The sequence below is a fragment of the Fistularia commersonii genome, chromosome 33 (genome assembly GCF_037954325.1).
Source record: "Fistularia commersonii isolate RoL2024-O1a breed Wild chromosome 33, RoL_Fcom_v1.0, whole genome shotgun sequence".
NCBI lineage: Eukaryota > Metazoa > Chordata > Actinopteri > Syngnathiformes > Fistulariidae > Fistularia > Fistularia commersonii.
The window spans coordinates 789,966-817,380 of NC_141316.1; the positions used below are offsets into that span (position 1 = coordinate 789,966).

General features: G+C 39.0%; 2 protein-coding genes across 7 annotated transcripts in view; one reads left to right on the plus strand and one right to left on the minus strand.

Moving 5' to 3' along the window:
* On the plus strand, positions 1-17,237 carry rac3b (Rac family small GTPase 3b). The gene is made up of 6 exons (XM_086140320.1): positions 1-189; positions 5,969-6,040; positions 7,141-7,258; positions 11,413-11,475; positions 12,068-12,227; positions 13,830-17,237. Exons 1-6 carry the CDS (start codon positions 155-157, stop codon positions 13,958-13,960), a joined length of 579 nt encoding a protein of 192 aa, XP_085996446.1. The 5' UTR covers positions 1-154; the 3' UTR covers positions 13,961-17,237.
* dcxr (dicarbonyl/L-xylulose reductase) overlaps positions 16,437-27,415 on the minus strand; it is a 25,320-nt gene continuing 14,341 nt past the window's right edge. For 2 of the 6 annotated variants that reach the window (XM_086140313.1, XM_086140318.1), the window contains 5 exons: positions 26,122-26,164; positions 25,508-25,607; positions 23,456-23,520; positions 22,754-22,871; positions 19,209-21,407 (listed from right to left, as the gene is read on the minus strand). In XM_086140313.1, the coding sequence (XP_085996439.1) occupies positions 21,271-21,407; positions 22,754-22,871; positions 23,456-23,520; positions 25,508-25,607; positions 26,122-26,164 (463 nt within the window). In that variant the 3' untranslated portion in view covers positions 19,209-21,270. The other 4 variants (XM_086140314.1, XM_086140315.1, XM_086140316.1 and 1 more) reach the window with 4 other exon arrangements.

The following is a 27,415-nucleotide window of genomic DNA, read 5'->3' on the forward strand; positions in this document are numbered from 1 at the left end:
ACACTCGGTATTTTCCGGACTCCATCGTTGCTCTTCGTCTTCTCCCCTTTCACTGCGGCTCCATCGCCTAGCGCACTGGCCCGCTGCTCTCATCCGAGACTCCGGTGCAGACTGTTGGATCTACTTACTTAGCAGCGGCGGCTCTCCTGTCCAAATGCAAGCGATTAAATGTGTGGTGGTCGGCGACGGGTAAGGGTGTCGTGGCTACAAACGGGGCCTGCTTATTTCCTCCGGTGTGCCTCAGTGGCGTGTTCACGGATTGTTGGGTGGATGGATGGATGGATGGATGGGTGGGAGGGAGGATGCTATGAGGGGGAAATGGGCTGGGGCTCATGGATCTCGTATCCTGTTTTTCATTTTGTGTCCTACTCTTCGCTAAGATGCGCGATGAATTTTCCGACTTTCTCTCGCCGTCGATGTCCCAGTCAAAACTGTGGCATCCAATTAACGGGAGGAGCGGAGTGCCTCGCGATGCTATGCGGAACACCCACACGGCTCGTAGGCCACTGGAGGAAGGCTGAAGGGCTGATGTACGCTAAGGAATGCGCAGCACTGTGGGGCAAACAGGCCCCGCTGCCCTCATTCTGCCGCTACAACGCATTGCCGCCGTCCTCGTCTTCATCCGATCGGGTGTGTGATTGTGTGTATGTGTGTGTGCGTGTGTGTATGTATGGAGGGGGCGACGACGACAAGGAAGCTTAGCAGTAATTCGAATCAGCATGGGAGCTCGGTCATCAGTCATCAGTTTTAAAGCTATTAAAACTGCCATGAACGATGTAACTTGTGCGCCGTGACACAATTTTCGATCGGTCAGTAGAGCAGGGCACACTGTCGTGTGTATCCACATGAGGGGGAGTCCATGGATCTGATGACCTACAGAGTTTTACCGATTACAATACACAACATTTTGTCATCTGGTTGTCTTCCGGTGGAGGTGCCAAACGTTTCCTCACCTCTTGCCCAGTGCGGAGCCTGGATAAATAAAACCTGGATAAATAAAGGAGTAGGTGTGGTCCCACAATTTCGACCACATTACAGTAACTTCATCGGTTTTGCTGGCAAATTACACGTGCTTTCGCTCTTGTAATTATTAAAGGTCCTTCTACTGGTTCATCGTAAATGTTGGTGGACAAAGGAAATCGCCAAGTTAATTTAAAAGCAGTATGTAGTCACTTGAAAAGGTCGAAATGACAGGATAAAATGATAAGCAAGCGCTGGGTAGAGAAATGACTACAAGCAACACTTAAAATATTAAATGTGATGAAGCATTTTAAAATTGTTGTTATATTAGAATTATACATTAAAGATAAAAATAAAGATGAGTCTAGTCTAAGTCTGTGTATTTATTGTATGTCCAACATTTGAAGCCATAGTAGTAATGAATTACTGTACGTATAAATCTGAAGTGTCATATATATATGTGTGTTTGTGTATATATATATGTATATATATATATACACACGCACAAACATATATATATATACATATATATATGTGTGTGTGATGAGTAGCTTGCAGAGGTGGTAGATGTACAGTACATATCACTCTGAAAGTGGCTTTTGATAGATATATGTATCAATATATATATTCTGTACATATTTTATTCAAATTCAATTACATTTTACAACACTATTGTTTTCTCTCTCAATCTGTGACATTATCCTCCATAAACATATTTTTCATATATTTTCATTTTCCAACCATACTACTTGCATCTATTCTTGTCTCAACTTTAAATAGCAATTTTGCCTCTGAGAAAATGTTTGCTTTCACTTCAATTTGAACAGTTTGAACAAGAGCTTCTTTATATTAACTACAAACCCCTGCCAAGTGTATGTGTACAGTTTCTATTTTGGAAAATTGATCCCTTTTAATATGAGCCAATAAACTCGACAAGACTTAAGTTTTAAGTTCTGGGACTGAGTTTTTGATCATTCTTCTCTCTGCCATTGTCCTCCCAACTAAACTCTCAAATGGATATGACCATAATGATATTAATTCCTACTAGAACTTGAACTTCTTTTATCAACCCTGAAATCTTCTGGGTTTTTTTTAGCAATGGCATTCCATGTTACTCATCAATAGAGATAGCATACCATTGAATTCTGAGGCCAATGGTTAGTAAAATGTAAATTTCACAACAAAGTTGGGTTTCAACGATGAAAGGAGGTGCAACAACGAGATTAGATCTTATGCAGAAATAAATTATATGCTTGATATCTCAGACAGACGTCAGCAGATAAAATCAAAGTACTTGATATGAGTGAAAAATAAACTTAAAAGCCAGTTTCTCTTGGCTACAGTCTGGGTTTTGCAGCTCTGCATAAACATCAGCTGCTACCACAGGCAGCACCAACTGCTCTGTCTCAACCTCCAATAGCACCACCCGACCCCCAACCTCCACAGTCTAAGTTTCTGTTTTGCTGAACAAAGAGGACATTATTTCCCTCCCAGGCCCTGGAAGTAAACTGAGCACAATCACCCACTCTAGATATGCTTTGGATTGTGGGATTGCGGATAGTGGTGTCAATTGTTTTTGAAATGTTTATGGAAACTGACTATTTTAAACAAAATGTATATGAAAGTGGAAAGTTAATCACAACAGGCAAATTAATGCTCATGACTCCTTTATTGCTATATATACATGCATGCATACATGAATAAATATCAATGCTGAGGTCTGGTCATTGATTTCCTGGATTATCTGGAATTTCTTTGGTCCCTAACAGTCGTATTGCTTATAGCATTTTCCTTTGCATTTTGTGAACAATTATTTGAATTTAGAAAGTACTTGATTGGTGAACGCAGACACACTCACAGAAAATTGTAAATAAATTTTGTTTAACTTATTGTGGTGTGTATTTTTGAAACAGACAAATATTGGCAAAGCAGCTTAAATAAAAGTTTAATTCACGTACAGCTCATCCATCCATTGATATTTTTAGTGTATAAGATGTGATTTTCTAAAGGCAATCACATAAACAATTAATACACATTCCTTTAGTCAGCCATAATTGGGTCTGCTTACAAACAGGGTCCTTTTAGGCAATCCCTGCTGAGAGAGGTAACCCGATGTGAATTAATACAGGCGGACACCTGTATTAATTTAAAGGGCAAATGAAATATACAGTGTCTATCACAAGTAATTACCCCCTTGGATGTTTTACCCTCTTAGCGCTTTCATAAATCAATCATGGTCAATTATATTTGGCTTTTTTTAACACAAAAAATTATTGGAAAGAACTCTTTAATGTCTAAGTGAAAACAGATTTCTACAAAGTAATGTCAATGAAATAAAAATATATAAAGTAATATAATTTTTGCATAATTAATCACCCCCCTTCTAGTCAGTATTTAGTAGAAGCACCTTTGGATGCAATCACAGCAGTGAGTCTGTGTGGATAAGTCTCGATAAGTCTTGTACATCTGCCCACAGCAATTTTGCTCCATTCTTCCTTGCAAAACTGCTCGAGTTTTGTCAGGTTGTTTGGGTATCGGGCATGAACAGCCCTTTTTAAGTCCAGTCACAAATTCTCTATGGATTGAGGTCTGGGCTTTGACTCGGCCACTCCAGAATATTTACCTGTTTTTTTTTTAACTATTCCTGTGTAGCTTTTGCAGTATGCTTCGGATCTTTGTCTTGCTGGAAAATAAATCTTCTCCCCAGCCGTAGTTCTCTTGCAGATAGAATAAGATTGTCCCCCAAGATTTCAGTGTATTTTGCAGTATTCATTCTGCCCTCTATCTTTACAAGCCTTCCAGGTCCGGCCGCCCGAGAAACATCCCCACAGCATAATGCTCCCACCACCATGCTTAACAGTGGGGATGGTGTGTTTTTGGTAATGTGCAGTGTTTGCTTTCCGCCAAACATGATGTCTTGTCTGATGGCCAAAAAGCTCGATTTTGGTTTCATCAGATTAAAGAATCTTCTTCCACTTGACCATGGAGTCTTCCACGTGCTTTTTGGTAAACTAGTCGAGATCTAATATGACTTTTCTTTGACAGTGGCTTTCTCATTGCCACTCTCCTATAAAGCTTTGACCGGTGAAGAACCCGGGCAGCAGTTGCTATATGCACAGTCTCTCCCATCTCCGTAGCTGAAGCTTGTAACTCCTTCAGAGTAGTCGTAGGGGTCTTGGTTGCTTCTCTCACTAGTCTCCTACTTGCATGGTCACGAGGGCGGCCTGATCCAAGCAGATTCACACAAGTGCCATATTCCCTCCATTTCTTGATAATGGATTTCACTGAACTCCGGGGGATGTTCAATGAATTGGAATTTTTTTTGTATCCATCCCCTGAATTGTACAACTCAATCACCCTTTCCCTGAGTTGCTTGGAGTGTTCTTCTGTCTTCATGTGTTCATTTAAAAAGGGGGTGATTAATTATGCTAACAATTATATTCCTTTATATATTTTTATTTCATTGACATTACTTTGAAGAAATCTGTTTTCACTTTGACATTAAAGAGTTTTTTTTCCAATAAATTTTTATGTTAAAAAAGCCAAATTTTATTGACCATGATTGATTTATGAAAGCACTAAAAGGGTAAGACATCCAAGGGGGTGAATACTTATGATAGACACTGTATATCATAAAGTTTGACGATGTCTTAAAACAAGACAATTTTTCTCATGGTCACAGTGACTATTGCCTGGGTTCGATTCCCACAGAGGGCCATTTTGTGTGGTGTTAGCACCCCCCCGCCCCCATCTGTGTGGGTTTCCTCCGGGTTCTCAGGTTACACACTGTAATACAAAATAAATTGGAAAAAAACTGGAAAAAACTTGCCTTATTGTGTGAGAGTGTGAATAGTTGCCTGTTCTTATATGTGCCCCTGCAATCGACTGGTCCAGGGTGTACCCTGCCTCACACCCAATGACTGCTGGGATAGGCTCCAGCATTCCTATGACCCTAAAGTGCAGGAAAAGACGTTGATTATAGATGAGTGGATATGTAAGATTGTTTCAGTCACTTGTCATTCAGAAACTTGCATCTGCTCAGATCTTTCTTCTATTAATGGCAGATTAAACCAAACAAAACATCACCCTCATTCGTGACAAATCAGAAAACTGTAATGGAAGAATGCCATTCTGATCTGAACCATGTCCCCCATCCTGCCCTTCAAGCTTTATCCCAACCAGACCAACTCACAAACCTCTAATAACCACCATTTGTTTGTATGTATATATGTAGGTTAGTGAGTGGTAGAGTGAGCAAGTGAGAGCAAGTAAATATGTGTGTGTCACTATCCTTTGCACAAAAAAAACCCACTTTGCTCCCTCGCTCACAGTCAATACCTCTCCAGGCTGCCACCATCCCTGCGCTCATTTTGTGTGTCTGTGGGGAGGGGTAACATAGGGGGCTACTTGGTCCCTCAGGCAAGATGAATATAGGCCATTTTGTGTGTTTTGTATGCCAGGGTCACGTAGTACCATAAACATGCATCCATTCCCCTTCTGCTACTGTTCATGCTTCATATTTTATTTAACTTTAAATTAATCTCAATGCAATCTGAATAATAATTAGAGTAATATCAATAATGATGATATTCTCCATGTGACCGGCTAAAATATAGTATGTATACACACATGCACACACACACACACACACAAACTTACATATTATATATATATATATACATATGTATATATATACACACACACTATACTATAGATAGATAGATAGATAGATAGATAGATAGATAGATAGATAGATAGATAGATAGATAGATAGATAGATAGATAGATAGATAGATAGATAGATAGATAGATAGATAGATTGGATGGACAATGTCACTCACACAGTGTGGGATTAACTTTCAGTCACCAGCTAGGGGGGTCGTCCTCAACTGAGAAATCCATTTTCCATATCCATAATCCAGTATTCTTTTTTCTGTGGCTTAGTATGAAAACACCAACACAAAACTAGTATCCCCACTCATCTGTATCGTATATCATTGTCCCACAGGGCTGTTGGTAAGACCTGTCTGCTGATTAGCTACACCACCAATGCCTTCCCTGGTGAATACATCCCTACTGTGTGAGTAAGCACAGACACACTCACTTGTACTGCATGGGAGCATTTATTATATATAGCAGGCAATGTTTAGAGATTAATAACAGAAGAGAACATTACAATTAGTCAATATTTTTCCAGTATGTGTATATGTTCGTCTACGGGCTTCTTCTACAGTCACATCCCACAGTCAGATGTCAATTATTGTCGAGTATTAATGAGTGTCTATTACAAATATATATATATATATAAGATAATACATCTAAATATACGACCCATTCCTTTAAAGGATGAATGTAAAATCTTAAAAAGACTGAACTTTCCCTAAAAAATAATGGAAAATCCGCAAGAAATGACTATTAAATGAACAAAACAGCTGGTATCAGTAATGATATCAGAAAGCAAAAATATTGTAATTTCAATAGCTCATCTGTCATCTTATATAATCACACCATAAGACCGGTCAGAAGCATCTATTAAAATATTGACAGTACAAAAGATGTGTAATGTTTTTTACAATTTTTTTTTACATTTCAGCCTCATACATTTCAACATCTGATACTAACGTTTCTAAAAAAACATCTGCTCAAGATATTTTAATGTTAGAAAGATGTTGCTCATACAGATGCTAAACTACAGTAGGAAATATACATAAAATATGTTCAACATAAACATAAAAAATGATTAGATCTTTCACATGAAAAATATTGATTATCAACTTAAGTCAAACTTGTTTTGGCTGCTCCCTTCAGGGGACTAGAAATTTACTTTTCTAAAACAATAAAATATTACCATACTATTTTATCTTTAAAAGTATGATATAAGCTAACACAATCAGCTCATTTGTGAACTGTCTTCGATGTACACATATATTCAGGAGGCTTTAGGTCACTTTGTAAAGATGTGACAGGCTGATATTTGCACAAACAATCAGTTGACGTTTACATAATGAAGCGGCCAGTGACTGTATATTTGTGACTTTACTCAACTGTTAATTTCACAAAAAAAGTTTTCGATTATCTGGTTAAAAAAGATGTTTAACATTAGGTATAAAAGTCTACAGAGGGCCTCACGGTTGTCTTCTATGCAATCACTGTTACTCATTAACTATCACATCCCTGTAGCTTCGACAACTACTCTGCCAATGTGATGGTGGATGGGAAACCAGTCAACCTCGGACTTTGGGACACAGCAGGACAGGAGGACTATGACAGGCTGAGACCACTCTCTTATCCACAGACGGTATCCCCACCCCTTCTGCAAATCCACACACATACACAATTTATGCGCTAACATTCTAACATGTGTGTCGAAGAACAAGAACAAGAAGAAGAGGAGGAGTGCGTGTTCAGTGCGTGTTAGAGAGGAGGAAAGGAAAGAGTCTGGGACTGAGAGTAGGGACTTTGAATATTGGGACTGACAGGAAAAGGTAGAGAGTTGGTCGACATGATGCAGAGAAAGAAGATGGATATATTGTGTGTCCAGGAGACCAGGTGGAAAGGTAGCAAGGCTAGAAGCTTAGGAGCAGGCTTTAAGTTGTACTATTATGGTACTAACAAGAAGAGAAATGGAGAAGGAGTTATCTTGAAGGAGGAGCTTGTAAGAAACGTCCTAGAGGTGAAAAGAATGTCAGATAGACTTATGAGTCTGAAATTGGAAATTGAAGGTGTGATGTTCAATGTTGTTAGTGGCTATGCCTCGCAGGTGGGATGTGAATCTGAAGAGAAGGAGAAGTTATGGAATGAGTTGGATGAAGTGATGCAGAATATTCCCAGAAATGAGAGTGGTAATTGGTGCAGACTAGAGGGGACTAGAGGGGATGAAGAAGTGATGGGCAGATTTGGTATCCAGGATAGGAATGCAGAGGGACAAATGGTGGTAGATTTTGCAAAAAGGATGGAAATGGCTGTAGTGAATACCTTTTTCCAGAAAAAACAGGAACATAGGGTAACTTATAAGAGCGGAGGTAGGAGCACGCAGGTAGACTACATCTTGTATAGACGAGGTAACCTGAAAGAGATCAGTGACTGCAAAGTAGTTGTAGGTGAGACCAGACAGCATAGGATGGTGGTTTGTAGGATGACTCTGGTGACAAGGAAGATCAAGAGGACAAAGGCAGAGCAGAGAACAAAGTGGTGGAAGCTGAAACGGGAGAAGTGTTGTAGGTTTGCATGGAGGAGTTGAGACAGGGTCTGGGTGGTCAGGGTGAGCTTCCAGATGATTGGACAACAACAGCTAGTGTTATCAGGGAGACAGCTAGAAGAGTAGTTGGTGTGTCATCTGGGCATACGATGACTTGCATGCTCGGTTTGATAGTAAGGAGGGTGAGAATGACCTATACAGGTTGGCGAAACAGAGAGATAATGATGGAAAAGATGTACAACAGGTCCGGGTGATTTAGGACAGAGAGGGAAATGTATTGACAGATGCTAGAAGAGTGATGGGAAGATGGAAAGAGTACTTTGAAGAGCTGATGAATATGGAAAATGAAAGAGAGGCAAGGGTAGAAGAGGTGACTATTGTAGACCACAAAGTAGCACAAATTAGTAAAAGTGAAGTAAGGAAGGCATTGAAAAGGATGAAGAGTGGAAAAGCAGTTGGTCCTGATGATATACCTGTGGAGGTGTGGAAGTGTCTAGGAGAGGCAGCGGTAGATTTTCTGACTAGATTATTTAACAGGATCTTAGAGAGTGAGAAGATGCCTGAAGAATGGAGACAAAGTGGGATGGTGCCTATTTTTAAGAATAAAGGGGATGTGCAGAATTGTGGCAACTATAGAGGGATAAAGTTGATGAGCCATACAATGAAGTTATGGGAAAGAGTAGTGGAAACTAGACTGAGAGCAGAAGTCAGCATTTGTGAACAGCAGTATGGCTTCATGCCTAGGAAGAGTACTACAGATGCAGTATTTGCGTTGAGAATGCTAATAGAAAAGTATAGAGAAGGCCAGAGGGAGCTGCATTGTGTTTTTGTAGACCTAGAAAAGGCATGTGACAGGGTGCCAAGAGAGGAGCTCTGGTGTTGCATGAGGAAGTCTGGAGTGGCAGAGAAGTATGTTAGACTGGTGCAGGACATGTATGCTAGCTGTGAGACACTGGTACGGTGTGCTGTAGGGGTAACAGAGAAGTTCAAGGTGGAGGTGGGACTCCATCAGGGATCAGCTCTGAGCCCCTTCTGTTCGCAATTGTGATGGATAGGCTGACAGATGAGGTTAGACAGGAATCCCCATGGACCATGATGTTTGCGGATGACATTGTGATCTGTAGTGAGAGCAGACAACAGGTAGAGGAACATCTAGAGAGGTGGAGGTATGCTCTGGAAAGGAGAGGAATGAAAGTTAGTCGCAGCAAGACAGAATATATGTGTGTGAATGAGAGGAACTCAGGTGGAACGGTGAGGCTACAGGGAGTGGAGATCAAGAAGCTGGAGGATTTCAGGTACTTAGGGTCAATAGTCCACAGTAACAGAGAGTGTGGAAAAGAGGTGAAGAGATGGGTCCAAGCAGGTTGGAATGGGTGGAGAAAAGTGTCAGGGGTACTATGTGATAGAAGACTTTCAGCCAGAATAAAAGGAAAGGTGTACAAGACAGTGGTGAGACCAGCAATGATGTATGGACTAGAAACTGTTACAATGACCAAAAGACAGCAGGCAGAACTAGAGGTTGCAGAGATGAAGATGTTGAGGTTCTCTTTGGGAATGACCAGGATGGATAGGATCAGGAATGAGTCTATCAGAGGGACGGCACATGTTAGATGTTTTGGAGACGAGGTCAGAGAAGCCAGACTGAGATGGTTCAGTCATGTACAGAGGAGGGACAGAGAATATATTGGTAGACGGATGCTGGAGTTGGAGCTGCCAGGCAAGAGGTCTCGAGGAAGACCAAAGAGAAGATTTATGGACGTAGTGAGAGAGGATATGAAGGTAGTTGGTGTGAGAGAGGAAGATAGGGTTAGATGGAGAAAGTTGACTCGCTGTGGCGACCCCTGACGGGAAAAGCCAAAAGAAGAAGAAGAAGAAGAAGATTCTAACATGTGTACTCAAACCCAAGAGATCCCGGTATAGATGGTCCAAAGCTGCTGCTCTTTGGGTGAAACTTTGGATTCTAAGACATAAACACTGACTTACTTCAAGGAGGAAGAGACAGTAGCTCTTCCAAGACCAACTGACAAACTGACAGTATGTAGCCCATTATACTTTTAGATATGATGTAAAAGTCATGGGAAAGGCTGTTGGTGAATATTCACAACCTGAGCTCTGGTGCCACAGGTTTTAGGCATGGATTTCACACTCAAACCAGTGTGGTTTGAGTAGTGACACTGAATTTTTAGTTACTCTATTGACATGAAAGGTGTCATCAGTTTATATGAAAGGTGAATTACATTTTAAGTTAATTTAAAATTTGGTTTTGAAACTTGAGTCTGACATTTTCATAAGTTGTGGTGAAGAAATGTATAGCTGGGAGGGCAGCAATATGGTTATGGTTATCATTGTTTGGGTTGAAGTGACTAAGTTGCTTAAGTAACTCGTGAACAATATGCATTCATTCAGCCATTATCTATACAGTTAGTCCTGCAGTCAGGGTCATTATGCAAAATTTTCAAATCATAAAAGATAAAAGGCCTCCTCCTTGCTACTCATCTAGTTAAATCCAAGTCTCTGTGACAAGTGAAGTTCTATTGAAAACAACATTTCCAGAATGATTTTAGAATCATTCATTTGGAGATCCCAAATAACCCAGATTTGTGAATGAGAGAGTGAATGATTGTTTCTATCTATATGTGGCCCTGCGATTGACTAGCGACCTGTCCAGGGTAGCTCCAGCATCCCTGTGACCCTGAGTGCAGGATCGGTAGATAAGTGGTAAATAATGAATGAATGAATGAATGTCCACTACATCTTTCTCGGTCCTTACTGATTTGGGATTCTGTTATATTGTTAATTCTTCTCGGGCAAGCTGAGCTTTTACCTTTTGCAGTCTTTGTTGTTGGGTACGTTTACTTTATTTCAATCAAAGTCTGCCTTCGTTTTCGATTCTTAGGAGGAATCTATAAGTGTGTTACGTGAAATCCCAAAAGTGTTTCATGGCACAGTTTGTTTGAGCATAATGAGTGAAATTATATCATTTTAAGCCCCCCTTTCTTGACAGGAAAGAAAATTTGAGGGTGTTGAGGGTGTTTATTCACGTTCACATGCAAGCACCACAGATAAAAATAAGTAATTGCATACAGTTGCAGATAAACATTTGCTTCATTATTGGCCTTAACACAGTATTAGGTTTGTATTTAATGATTTATAATATTTCGCAGCTCCAGCCACGCTCACACTCGCTCAAATACTCTCTCGCACATACACATAGATCTTGCTCTCAACTAGCCATCTCTCTGGTTCTCTCCCAGGATGTGTTCTTGATATGCTTCTCCCTGGTCAGTCCGGCCTCCTTTGAGAACGTCCGAGCTAAGGTCAGTACGCTGACTGACCGCCCGACCCCCACCCATTGTTCCCACCATGCCGAGTCTGACCACAACGAGGCACATCTTTGGCTCCACCTGGCTTCTCGCTCCACCACCCAGCCTGACCAGACCTCAGCTCAGAACCCCCTGGATTTTAATTCCACTGTGATAAGGTGTACAGAGAGAGGTTGTGTGAGGAGGTCTGGATGAGTCAAACACTCTGCAGAGAGCGTGACCTTTTGTGATCTCGTCTGCTGAGCATCATGAGATGCTCCCATATGAAATCATGCTCTTGTTGAAGGCCTTGCCCTTTGCAGAGTGTGTTTGCTCCAGGGCTCAAAGGGTTCTCTCATCACATGATTTTACTGGAGGTTGCCTTGCTAAGGATGTTTTGTGTTCATACAGCTATGCTTCCATTCAGAGACATTTCTTCCAGCAGAAATCAGTCTTTTTCAACAACTCATTAAGTTTGTTGAATGTCATCGATGACCGACGCGTGACACTCAGCCCCTGTTTTGCACTAACTCCTCTCTCTTTCCTCTCCCACTGACTTGCATCTGAATTTGTGCGGTTGTGGAATGTATTCGTGCGTGTGTGTCAGTGGTACCCTGAGGTGAGACATCATTGTCCCAACACACCCATCATTCTGGTGGGCACCAAGCTGGACCTGCGAGATGACAAGGACACCATTGAGAGGCTGCGAGATAAGAAGCTGTCTCCCATCACCTACCCACAGGGTCTGGCCATGGCCAGAGAGATCGGTGAGGCTGTGTGAGCCATATGGACATGTTCACCGTTAACATTTAACTGGAGCGCGATGCATGTAAAGCCTTACAATAGGCTTATTGAGATAATGCCAATCACATTCAACAATGTAAAACAGAAAGCTAATATTAAGACAGAGAAAATGTACATACCAATCATATTCAACAATGTAAAATAGAAAGCTAATGTGGACTGTAAACAAAGATCGGTGTACACAGGAGAAAGTCCATGCAATAGCAGTGAGAGTCAGACATCAGCGACACCAGTATTTCCTGACTTTCAGCCCCAGAGGCTAAAGCTGTATTTCATTATTTAGAGCTAATCTTTACACCCAACGGAGTCACTTCCCTTAAAAGTGAAAACTTGTTTTAAATAAAGCCTGTTATAACTATTCAGGGCTGTGATACGTGTGGTACAGGTTACAACTTGAAGTCAGACGGTACAGTAATCACTGACAAAATTGTCATATTTCTGACTTCATTTAATATCTCAGACAGATTTATGATTCATTTTTTTTTCTCTCCAATTTCAAACCGTCAATGCAGCAAATGCATTTATTGTCAAAGATTACACAAGTTTGGTGACTTGGAGAGTGGATACCGGTGATCAACAAATCAATATTACTGTGAGTTGTCTGTGTCTTAGTTGTTCATGTCTCACCACCAAAACTCTCATCCAGATAAGTTTTATTCTGTTTTTTTTTTCTATAAAGGGTAAAATGATAATCAAACATACAAACTAAAAGCTCCATAGAAGCAATGGATAACATTATATTAGCACCACTCACAAGTCTACATTTGCTGCTGTTGGAATGCTCGCACCTTCATTCACAAATTCTTCGACTGCATCCATCCTGCACTGTGGACTTCATGGCTTTCCCTTGAGGGACCATGTTAATTGGCGAGAGTAGCCCGACACCATCACAAAAGTTTTACGTATTTTTTCCAAGAGCCATGACTAGATCCTATTACATATACAAATGGAAATAATCTGCTGATTATCTGCTCATTATCAATATTATATTATTATTGTGCCAACTCAATTTAATTAAGAAAAATATACATAATTTCAAATTCTGGCAGAAAGTTACCATCATCCTCATGCATTTCACTAATTAGCCTTTTTAAATTACTCTCTCAAGTCAAATTGTTTGACTTCTTCCATACATAAAATATCTTTTGAAACCTTTTTTTTAATCTTAATAACCACTGTTAGTCCAGTCATTGGCACTCAGGAAATATCACGTTGGTTGTACTGCCACACACAGTATTTTGATAGCGTATCAAACATGTTAAATGGTGTCATAACTGTTCAATTGTTTGCCATTGCTGTATTTTGATCAAAGCCTCAGCAAAATAAAATAAAATGGCAGTTTGGGGCAGAAATAGTGCATATAAGATCCCAGTGTACACCGTGCTGATGTCCAAAATCAAAAGGTTAATAAAACCCAATTCAAAAGATGAAAACCCTGACAATTCTAATAAAGCACTTGAGTTACATCAAATTGATGTGCCTACTTGACAGGGTTGGGCTCATTTGCTGTCCCCTAGTTATATAGCATCGTCACTGAAGAAAACTCATCAATCTCTGATCCTTAGGGGCTGTCAAGTACCTGGAATGTTCTGCGCTGACCCAGCGTGGCCTGAAGACCGTATTCGATGAGGCCATCCGTGCTGTGCTCTGCCCTCCGCCCGTGAAGAAGAGGGGGAAGAGGTGCACCATGTTCTGAGGGGGGGGCACGGCAAATTGCTGAAACACTACACATCACCATGAACAACCACTACTTCTCTAAGAGGATTAACTAGAACGAGTGTGCACTGCTGAGATTGCTTTCTTTATATTGATGTTTTTTCAAAGCGATAATAGTATCTGAGATTTCTCCCATTACTGACTAGGTTTTTGTGAAAGACATTGACTGTCCACCCACTGTCCACCTACTTTGTACTTATAGAACCGCATCAAATTGCCAAGGGCTGACAAAGTTTCTTTTACTTGTCTTCATACTGCGGCATCCCCTTTCTCTCAACCATGCAACTCTCCACTACTGCAGTGTTGACTATAGAGAAAGTGAACTGTGAATACACCTTCAGGTTAACAAGTTACCCTTAAATCTCAATCTAAGATCAGCATGTGGAGGAAAATATAATTAATTCTGTAAGATTGAAAAGTAAAACTACTCAAACCTTAAATTACAAAATATCTTAAACTGAGCACAAACACTTTGTGGAAATAAGAACATAGTCCATGGCCGCTAAAGTGTTTTTTTTTTTCTACTGAGCCCAATTAACATTTTTCTTTTGTTAGTTTTGATATATGGTAGCCAAGATTAAAAAGAAAATAAGTTTTGCATTGGGTAAACCTTTGGCTAGTCAGCTCCAAGCGTCAAGCCAGCCGTCCAAACGAACTATATCGGAGGAAGATCACCACAAATAGAAGCACACAGTCTTTGGAGGAGCTCTGGATTTAGAAAATGCCCACATCTTCACTTCCCAAGACACTCTGTATTGAAGCAACCAGAGATGTTGGAAAAATGTCGAGTGTTAAAAGCACTTACAAGTGCTCATAACATTTTAGAAGACTTCCTGGAAATTTAAGCTGGACGTAAGTTCTTTGGTTGCTACATATTGTAATATTTCCGTAGGTGAGCATTTCTGGTTTATTACAGTATGAATACTTGATTTAGACATCACTTTTAAGAAGTTGTACTCATGAACATTTGCATAGATCATTGAATTTAATAAAGTTAGCAGGAAAGCTGAACAATTAATGCAAGCACTAAGATAGATTGAACTCACACATCAATATGATACACAGAGAACAATATAGAGAGCCAAGTTAAGGCTTCACTTAAGGTTAGCAGCTTGGGGTTATTCTACTGATTAATTTATTCTGAACGATATTTATCAGAGCATGATCTACATTAAAGGATACTATTGGCATTTTTAAACCAGTGCTTTACTCCTCTTAGTTTTTATGTCTAAATGATTATATCAACATGCCATTGGAATAGGCCCACTATTATATGTGATACATGTGACTGTTGCAGTGAGTTAATTTTCAATGTGTTAACTAAAAAAATGCATTTTCCCCCTGCCACTGATAGTCCCACCATCAACAAATCTACCCATGTCAGAATATTCAAAGTTTTATCACTTAATGGTTGAAACTGACCTCACACACAAAGCCCTCATGATGTTAAATGATGTGGCCATCTAAAGGTCTAAATTTATAAGGACATTTTGATTCATTAACATTCTTGACTTTAGTCTTTAATATTCTTCTGTTAAGTAAAAGAGTTCAATGCCAAATACAATGTTAGACATAACCAGCATCAACAACATTACTATTTGAATGTTTGGATGATGTGGGATTTTGGTCATAAAAGGAAGGCAATAAGGTTATCTGTTGTTATCAAGATATAAATCGAATAGATACATTTGACAGCCTGACTTAGATCTAACAATCCACATGTAACAAAATGTTAACATCTAAACAATGTGGGTGTCCTGTTAGGAAAAGAAGAATCACAAAACAAACAATGACATCCAGCAAGTTTGAATTTTGTGTAGCCCAAGTCAATGTGAAGCAGACCACAACTGGGCCATGTTGTAATAAACCAGCAGAGTATATATATACGTATATATCAGAGTATATGTATACGTGTATATACATACATATATATATATACACACACACACACGTGTATGTATATATATATATATATATATATATATATATATATATACACACACACACACACGTGTATATATATACACACATATATATACCCCATGTGTGTATATATATATATGTGTGTGTTTCTTAATAGTCCATTATTCCAGACTGATTTCTTAATTAATTCACTCGTGGATGTTACTTATGTGTTGTAAACCATCTGAGGTTAGCCAAGTGTCTTGGGGTAACTTCCTCTAACTGTGAACATGTGACAGACATTTCAAAATGCCAAACATAGGGGCTGTACAACCTTGCTGCCTAAGTTCTGCCTCTGTATGGGGGAGGGGAGGGGTGTTGCTTGCATGGGTCTTAAAATATTCTGTCTTAATTTATCCCATACTTTACATCACGTCTGTTTCTTTGTGTGTTTATGAGCACGTGTGTGGATGTGTGTCTGTGAGAGAAAATGAGATGAGTGAGAAAGACAGAAAGACAGAGACTGAATGTGATTGAGTGAGTGTGTGTATGTGTGTGTGCGTGTGTATGTGTGTGTGCGCGTGTGTACAACAGCACTGTTTGACAGTTTGGGGGAAGTGCATAAAAGACAGTATTATTTAAGCCAATTTTTTTAGTTCAATTTTTGGTACTATGTCATATCGTACTGCAGTAACACACAAAAATGTCAACAATCTGTCAAGATAAAAAAATAATGACACCTGATGTACAGAATACTCCCAGAATGCTCTATGAATATCTATCTACATGTTTCTGAATATTTAGCTCTTAAAACTTTCAAAACAATTCAAAATAAAGGCGTTAATGTCACTCATGTTGAAGTTAAAAGTGTTGCTAAAGTTGTCCAATAAAGCGGACAATCTTTGTGGTCTTTGTCTGTGGCGACAAACAGTACAGATTGCACCTTTATGAAATGCATTTCTGTATGGTTGCAGGGCTGGAGTGTGTCTACCTCCCTTGTGTGGTGAGATGCAGCACTGTAGCCCATCCCGTCATAATATTTTTGGTTGGCATAGCAAACTGTGTGATTACATAATGTTGTGTGGTCCTGCCTAGCTAAGGTGTCAAAATGTAGCTGAGAAATGCAACAAAAATTCTAATCCTCTATTCTTGCATGGAAGTTCTCTGGTTATTTGACTCACTGTTACTCCTGGGAGAGGTTGTACGATGAAATGCATTGGCCATGTATGTATGTAATGTAAGATGACTTGTATACTTGTTTCAGCTGTTTGTCTTATTTTTTTATTACTTCACATGTCTGTGTGGTGAAATATTTCAATTTTTTGTATACTAAATACAAATGTATATGTAAGCTACTCTGATATCTGTGTCTTTTATTCATCCCTGGTAGCAATGAAGTAGAGTTGCAACAATTTGTCAATGTACAAGTTAGTTGAGCTTAAGAGCAAAATTATCAAACATTCATATTAAAAAAAAAAGATAAAATTCTCACATTTGAGATGATGCAATCAATTCAATGTTGATATACATTAGCCTCTACTACTACTATTTCACATGAGATACTTTGTTGGATGTGTTTTTTTCCCTTTTTTCCCAAATTAACATGTTACAGTGAATCTATAAAATGAATATACCGGTATATAACTATGAAATGAAAAAGAAAAGACTCAAGAACTTTCTTAAAAGAAAATTAATATCTAGGTTGCCTATCACATAAAGCTAAGGCTAAGTCCTTACTTTCAAAGTAAAAGCAAAAATTCAATTTTAGTTTAAATCCTTGTCATATGAATAATCATAATTCTAAGTGCATTATTACAAATATAGTTTTCTTGTTAATAAATAGATATCAAAAATCACCTTCAGATTTTTTGCAAAATTTTATAACTTTTCTTGACATTGTATTAGTGTTCTTATCTATGAACACAGGCTTTTCTCCAAATGAATTTTAATGAAGCAGGAAGAAGCAAAAAGGGGACCTGTGACAGAACTTGCAATGAAAAAAAGTTTATTTTCTGTTACGACTTCTATTTAAACACATGAAATCCTGATGCGTCTGAACCCTTAAACAATTACAGTACTCATGTCATTAAAAATTTAATTCCTGATAGGCAGATTGCTTTTTTTCTTCAAAATGTTATGTATATTAATGTCTTGAGATTAGACAGTTCTTGACCTACCGCCACCCAAGAATCCTCATCAACCAGACAGTAGTTGTGTTCATGAAAATGCATTGTCTAGGTCAAATGAGTGATTCCTGGGCTGATTTCTCAGGTTTAATTTAACATCAGCTAAAACATGTCTATATCTGGGTCCCAGCTAAATCTGTTCAAAAGGGGATCTCAGGGTTTTTTAATTTCAAATTAGGGTCTCAGAACATTAGGTATGTGAAAATCTTTTCTGAATAATCTGTTAAATATTTTGAATAGCATCATGGTTTTAATGCAAATAACACTCCTTATTCTTTTCTGTTTCAAATGCTCCCCTCAGCAGTTAACACAGTGAATCAAGCTCTATCGCATCCTATTCTCTCACACCAACCAATAATATAAACACCAACATCTAAAAACCAGTCAGTGAAAAGGGATATTGCCTTTCTTACTCAGAACTATTCTAATTTTGGGTATTTATTTCAGTGTCAGTTGGGTTACTGTATACTGTGTTTTATTTTCTTACTGATCCTTTCACAAACATGTTGCCTGCACTTCTATTCTCATCAAGAAATTATAAGCAGACCTTCATTCCCTACAATAACTTTGAAATATTCTTTATAAAGAGTAAATATATTTGTTGTCTTATATACTTTTTTGTTTAAAGATGTTTTTTGGGAAGTCTTTGATTTTATGTGAATAAATGCTTTTGTGCTCTAATTGTTTGGATTTGACGTATATTAACTCTTGCTTTACAACTACGGTTACCTCCAGCAAATACACCCATTTTGGGAGACAGGTGTAACTTAAGTACAAAGAGATAGTATACATGGAAATCGACAAATTAACTTAAATACGTCATATTTTGGAATTGTAGCCCTCAAAGTTTAGGGTGTGCCAAAGATCAATTTGACATGTCATTTAACAAATTTAATTTCATATTGTGCTTTGCCACATAATGAGACATTATTAATCGTGAAATTATTTATCACATTTATACTAATGTTTCTGTTTTATTCTTTCAGCATTTAAAGCGTTAGTTTTAAATGTAAAAATACACCTTGAGTCAATCACTTAATGATGTTGACCACATACACAAGTAAACATAAACAAAAAAGTCAAACTACATTTCATGTTGACTAGGTTTCGAGATTACTGTATTAAAAAGAAACAAAGAAATGGTTTGTGCAGAAGCATTTATTCAGTAAATAAGGAAGTTTATAACGCAGGAAAAATTGATTCCATGCTGGTGTGTGTCCATTCTGAAAGTGATCAGCAGGCCAGGAAACCTCCGTCGACAGGAAGAGTTGTACCATTGGTCATGTTGCTCTTATCACTCAGCAGGAAGAGAATACTGTTGACCACATCTTCCACCTCTGATGCATGCACACATATAATGGCTAAGAATGGCTGATAAGAAATACCAAAAACAGTTATACAATTCTGAGTTGTATTCCTAACTGTCTGGTGTTTTCCTTGTCATATTTTTGATTTCGGGCTCATATTTATTATAATCCCTCTCTCTGCTCTCTGTCTCTCCCATGCGCATGCGCGCGTGCGTGCGTGTGTATGTACGTACACGTACACACACACCCACACACACATATATATGTGTGTGTGTATAAATATACTGCTCAAAAAAAATACAGGGAACACTTGAACAACACAATGTAACTCCAAGTCAATCACACCTCTGTGAAATCATAGTGTCCACACAGGAAGCAACACGGATTCATTTTGACTTGTTTTAAGGAAAATACATCAAAGTTGGATCAGCCTGGAGTGTGTTTTTACACTTTAATTTTGAGTGTGATTCCTAATCCAGACCTCCATGGGTTAATACATTTGATTTCCATTGATCATTTTTGTGTGATTTTGTTGTCAGCACATTCAACTGTGTAAAGAGCAAAGTATTTCATAAGAATATTTCATTCATTTAGATCTAGGATGTGTTTTTTGAGTGTTCCCTTTATTTTTTTGGGCAGTGTATATATATATATATATATATACATACATACATACATACGTGTGTGTGTATACACCAGTGACGTGCGGTGAGGTTCATGGCTGGTGAGGCACTGATGTCATCAGTCAGATTTTCAAACATATGAACCCTACAGAGTAGCTTATTCACCATTTTATTGGCAGCAGTTAACATGTTTTGTTCGTGTTGTTTCGTGTTTTGTAGCATAGAAAAAAGCACATAAAAAAACATAAGTATCTCTTACCTTTACTTATAAATGAAGTCCATGCGGCACGGAGTGGTTTTCCTTTACCTTAGCATTGCGGATGCTGATGTTGAGTCTTTGCTGTTCATTCAAAGCCAAATCTATCCTGGACATCCCAAATGTTTTTAGCGTGATTTGACTTTGAATGCAATGGCTGACCGCTCATGTTTCATTGTCAGAAGTTGAGAAAAGAATGCAGGAAAAGCAGAAAAGGCGCTCTCTTACTGGACATCCACACAGCCAGCCTTTTCGTGTGTACCACTCCTTTGAAAAGACCGAGTCTTCCATCTCCTAGTCTGAAGCAAATCCGTTAGCGCCGGTGTCGGTCTTCCCTTTCTTATTATCTCCTGCTTCGACTGAAAGTCCAATTTAGAAAATTATTTCAGTTTAGCTATGTAATCCTACATTTTGGAAATAAAGACGAGCAAGAGGAAAAAATACCGGGATGGCTGCACTTGACTTGCTATGTGTTCACGGTAGCTTGCTATTGCAAATTCCATTATTTTTTAGCCGAGTAGTAAAAAGGATCCCTGGGATCACCGGTGCCCCCTAGCATGAGGCCCCGTCACTGCGTGCCTCACTTAGTGTGTCTTTGCTGCCGCTTTACGATCGCCCAGCACGAGAAACACGTTACAGTTGTTGACGAAAAACATTATACACATCAGCCAAAGTATGGAAATTTAGTTCATATATTAGTGATTGAAGTGTTTGAAAATTTTAATGGTGACATCCACAGAGACAGCAATACGATCTCAGCCGCATAGCATGGCAGCACAGTTATTGCGCAATCCATAATGAGCTCCGCTGGCTGCCGCGTCATCGCACGGCTCTACTTCATTTTTAAACGCTAAATGTGATTTTTTTTCAGTGATTTTGAAAAACAAAACGACTAAAAATGGTGAAGTTAGGTGGAAAATAACTTTATAGTACAAATCACTGAATAAATAGAACCATTCAAATTATTTTTTCGTTTAACTTTTTTTTCTTTCCATGTCGCCTCTACTGACTGCACGTCACTGGCGCACACACACACACACACACACACACACACACACACACACACACACACACACACACACAAAATGGTATCTTGGCATTTCTTGGTATGTCTTGGTTTCTTTCACTGGGACGGAGGGGCAAAGCCCAGCTCCTGAAAAACAATCCCACACCATAATCCCCCCTCCACCAAAATTCACACCTGGCAGAATGCAGTTAGACAAGTACTGTTCTCCTAGCAACCACCAAACTCAGTCTCGTCCATCAGATTGCCAGATGGAGAAGCGGGATTTGTCACTCCAGAGAATGTGTCTCCACTGTTCAGAGTCCAATTGTGGTGTGCTTTACACCACTGTATCTGACGCTTTACATTTCATTTGGTGATGTGTGGCTTGGATGCAGCTGCTTGGCCATTGAAACCCATTCTATAAAGCTCTCTGTGCACTGTTCTTGAGCTAATCTGAAGGCCACATGAAGTTTGGAGGTCTGTGAGGTCTGTAGCGATTGACTGCAGAAAGTTGGTGACCTCTTGGCACTAAGCATCTAAGCATCTATTTACCCCACTCTCTCAGTTTGCGTGGCCTACCACTTAATGGCTGAATTGTTGTCACTCCCAAACACTTCCACAGCTGACAATGGCATATTTAGGAATGACGAAATTTTCACAACTGCATTGGCGATGGGCATTTGTTGGTATCCTATCTCAGTTCCACTGAGAATTTACTGAGCTCCTGAGGGCGGCCCACTCTTTCACAAATGTTTGTAAAAACAATCTGCATGCCAAGGTGCTTAATTTTATACACCTGTGACCATGGAAGTGATTAGAATAAATGTGATTTCAATGGGTAAGCGAATACTTTTGGCCATTTTGTGTGCGTGTGTGTGTATATAGAGAGAGAGAAATTATAATATATAATTATAAATAAATATAATAAATATATAATAAATATATAATAAATAATAATAAATCACACACACACACACACACACACACACACACACACACACACACACACACACACACACACACACACACACACACACACACACACACACACACACACACATATATTTATTACATTATTTATTACCCTGCAGTGAAAACTATAACTTGTGATGCTGAATCATAGTTTGGATGCCATGCTAGAATACATATAGCTTTTATGGACATAATATGTTAATTTCATTGAGTGAAGAAGTTGCTGAGTGAACAGCTGCTTCGTTGTTTCAAAGCCAGGATGGAATCTGCATTCCTAAATATGAATCAGGCAGGAGCCATCTGTTTAGCTGACTTGGCTACTACCACTCTATTAATCCTTCATTTATTTCAATTAATTGAATGCAATTTTTTCCATTTATTAATTATATTGGTTCGAGAATATATTGTTCCATAAATTTTCCCATGGCCATTTAGCAGCAGGGACCCATTTCACTGAGACTAAATATGAACTTGTTCGGTTACCCCATCACTGAAAAGCTGAAAAACCAACAGTTTCCCACCTGCAAAGCGGCCAAGTGGGATGCGGGACATCATAGCTCTGGCTTTTTCAGGATCACTCCAGCCCAAGCGACCCATCTCTGTCATCACCACAGTAGGGTTCACACTGTTCACACGGATCTAATCACAGCAAGACACACAAAAGACATCATAGCTTTTAGTTGAAAAACAACTACAACCAAAACTACAAGAAATGATGAGTAAGTTGTTATGTATTACATCAAAGGATTAATAAAGTATTCTGATATATTAGAGGATTTTTTCCAAATTGTCGTCTTTTCCTCTTGGGCTGTTCCCTTTCAGGGATCACCAAAGCAAATCATCTGCCTCAATCTAATGTCTTCTGAAACTTCGACCAGCTAACTTCTTCTTACAAATCACTTGATAAATAATCCAAACATATGTCAGGAATTATTTTCAATGTAAAAAATTATTCTATCATAGATTTAGCTGGAAATGCCTTAAATAAAGTGCAGGAAATCAACATTCAAAAACAGTTCATCTTGTATATGTACTTTTATATGATATTGCTTGTATCTTTAAAAATGTGCATATTTTTTATTTAGAAACTATAAAACATAGTCTGCAAACTAATAAACAAATAAAACATTTCCATCCTTGAAGGAAAACCCCAATAACATCACAGTCCCCCTCCCAATGATAAATAATTTGTTATTTTTTTCTGCGTGCGAGTATGTATGTACCTGGTGGGGTCCCAGCTCCAATGCCATCACTTTTGTCAGCATGTCAAGAGCTCCTTTAGAGGCACCTAGAACACGGAATACTTCAGCTTGAAATCTCTAATCTAGAATATTTATAACTCTTATTCAAGGAGAATTTAAAGTTTATGTAAACTTAGACTTGATATGTTGACTTGATTAGAGTTGATAAGTAATATCCGAGGGGGGCGTGGGGGCACACGGGTAAGCTAGATGAAAATAGTGGGTTCATTAAATTTGAGGAATATCTTGAGGATATAAAAATTTTAGTGGCTACCAATATTTTGATGATCAACGGCAACAAACCAGAAGCTACCATTCTGGGCTCTTAATACTATACCTAATATAGCTCACTGGATGGTGTCACATTGACCTCGGATACTATTGTCGAAAACCTGGGTTTTACCAATAAATAACATTTGTCATTCAGCACTCACATAAGACATATTTCAAGGACAACCTTTCCTTCACTTACTAATATTGCAAGTCAGGCATATTCTCAAAAAGATGCAGAAAAAACTGATTCATGCTTTTGTCGGCACCAGATTAAATTGTCCTAACTCTATTGTTAGGGTGTCCTAACAAGCCGTTAAAGACTCTACAGCTCATTCAGAGAGCACTGGCTCCCTGCATAATTCAGAATAGAATTTAAAATCATCCTCCTTACTATGAAACCCCTAAAAGGCCAGTAATACCCCTCCTGTTTGAACCCAACAATCCAATCAGATACCTAAGTTCCAAGGATGCAGGCTGGTTCCTTATGGTCAATACATTTCCCTCTTATTCCTAATCACCTGAACCTGCTATACCCATCTCTATCTCCTTATCTCACCCACCAGTATAAATCTTTCTCTGCCTCCTTACGGTTAGTATGAAAGTCAACATATGCCCTTTGTTTGGCCTTTGCCACCTCTACCTTCACCTTGCACTGCAACTCCTTGCACTCTTGTCTGTTCTCTTTAGTCCCTTTAGTGTCCCACTTCTTCCCTTCGAATCTCTTTCTCAGCATATATTCCAGAGCACACACAAAGTACTCTCCTATCTGTCTCCCTGATCACATTTGCTGCTGTATTTGAGTTATCTGGAAGCTCCCTCCGACTACCCAGAGCCCCAACTCTTCTCTGAAAACCCTGCTACACATCTCCCTTTTCAGCTTCTATCACATTGTCCTCTGCTCTGCCTCTGTCCTCTTCATCTTACTTTTTACCAAAGTAATCCAACAAACCCCCATCCTATACTACTTGCCAATACTCTCACCTACCACTGCATTGGAATCAGTGATCGTCTTCAGATTATTCCGCCTGTACAAGATGTACCACCACTCTCGTATGTTCTTCTATGTTCCAGCATCTTCAATAAAAAAACTATTCATTCATTCCGGGCTTGGGATGGTGACTAATAAACACTGCCCCCCCCGAGGCATATTAATTAATATGACACAGGACATTATTATACATTATTTTTTATATTAGGAGTAGCAGCAGTATTGAAATTTTTGTGCATATTGTTACTACCAAATGACTGAAAAAAGCAAGCAGAAGACATGCATGCCAACACCTTATTTTTTTAATTCAGTCATATTCACATTAAATTGAAATTCAGTCTGAACTGTTATTGGAAATTATGGTATTCTAATATTTGGATAAAAGGGACATCAAAAGGAATATATACATTGATCGGATCACTTTTTTCATTTGGCTTATATTTGATTCACCCTTTTTATTTTAACTATTGAGATTTCAGAGTGAAGAGGTCTTTATCGGTAATAGATTGGTATTTTGAATCTCCTGATTAGACTGAGATAATTATCATGAACAGTTGAATCTTGAATTAAATTTATCAAAAGAGCAAATAAAAATCATCTTAAAAAATATTTCATAGCATGAGAATATTATACATTTACAGCTGCTATCACTCACTACAGTAATTATATGAATTGAGCCTGTGATATTTCCTGAATTTAACAAATGTATCACCACCTTAAATAGTCTTGTCTCATTTATAGGTCAAAGGTCATGCAAAAAAAGAGTTACTCACAGTACACTGCATGGTTTCGCAGGGGGCACTGCGATGCCTGACTCGAAACATTTACAATGGAGCCACTACTTCCTCTGGCCTTCATCCCTGCAGCCACCACCTGACCACAATACAGATTGAACTGTTTAGGAGTATTTTTCAGAAACACTCAAGGTAATTAATACTTGAATACTTAAAACCACTTCTTTACAAAAAGGAGCCTTTGAAGTTCTGAATGAGAACCAGTAATATGACCTGTAAAAAGGCAATTTTACATTGTAATACTAAGAGAAGTTTTGTTGTTTTTTTAAGCATATTTTATTTCCAGTTGTTTATTGTTTTGGTTTGACATGGACATTCATATTTTGCTGATGTTTGGGAAAGAAACTGAAACAAATATGTTTTACTCCAGAGCTTTTGCAGAACAAATGAATGCAGAAAAGTATATTTGACAACATTTTTGTTAAAAAATCATTGGTTCTGATAATAATGGCTATTATTTGATTATATCAAATAGTGGATCAACATGAGGATCCCAAACATGAAAATGTTTAAAAAAAAAAACAACAAAAAAAACAAAAAAAACAAAAGCTTATATCAGGAGCTTATATCAAAGGCAATGAATACAGTTTTACCTGAGACACATGAAGCACAGCCTTTACGTTCACATTGAAAGACCTGGAAATGATAATAGTCAGTAAGCTCTTAAGAGTTGACCCACAAAACACAAAATATCTATGCAAGAATGTCGTTAGAAAAATACAGTAAGTTCCTAAATTTTTTAGTTTTCTGCCACTGAGTGTACTTAATTTTGTATCGATAGTTACAAGACGAGTGACTCAATATTTCAGTCATAGGAACAAGATTACATTAATGATAAAGGCTCAGTTCTCTCATTCTTTGAATTAAGATCTGTCCACCCATCCATCTTCTACCACTTATCTGGGGTCAGGTGGTGGGGGCAGAAGCCAAAGCAGAGAGGTCTGGAATTCCCTCTCCCATGCCACTTGGTCTAGCTTTTCAGGGGGATTCCAATGCATTCCCAGGCCTGCTGAGACACATCTCTCCAGCATGTCCAAGGTCTTTCATCGGGCCTCCTTCCCGGTCAGACATACCCAGAACACCTCACTAGCAAGGCGTCCAAGAGGTATCCTGACCAGACGCCCGAACCACCTCATCTGAATCCTCTAAATGCAGAGGAGCAGCGACTCTACTCTGAGTCCCTCCCAGACAGCTGAAATCCTCCCCCTATCTCCAAGGGAGTGTCTGGACACCCTGTGACCAACTCTCACTGGAAGGAAATCCACCTTACAGCCAACAAAGAAGACAAAGCTCCGTCCCCTAGTCATACAGTGATCGAACGACCTGTACTATGGTTTTCAGTACCCTATACTCGCAGAACAGAATCAAATGTCTTTTCCAGGCCCATTGAACACATGTGGACTGGTTGGCCAAACTCCTATGCACCCCTGAGGACCCTGCAGAGGGTAGAGCTGGTCCAGTTTAACAACCTTGACAAAAACCACACTGCTCCTTCTGAATGCGAGATTCAACCAACCCGCGGAGGTATTCCTTCCAACGATCAACACTGTCTTGGTTTGAAGTCAGCAGCACACTATCCCCATTATACACAGTGTTGACAGTGTACTGCTTTCTGCTCCCAAGCTGCTGAATGTTGGACCAGAATCTCCTTAAAGCAAAGCCCTCAAGAAGTTGTCTTCCAAGTTGTCTTCAAGAAGTTGGTCTGCTGATACCTGTCAGCTGCCTCCAGAGCCCCAAGGGACACAAAAGTCCAATGGGACTCCTTCTCTAGTTTGACATCATCCCCCAACTAGGGGGTCCAACAGCAGATTGGAGATTACCTCCCCAACAGGTGGCAACCACCTTACAGTCACAGCCACCATCTGCCGCCTCAACACTGAAACCATG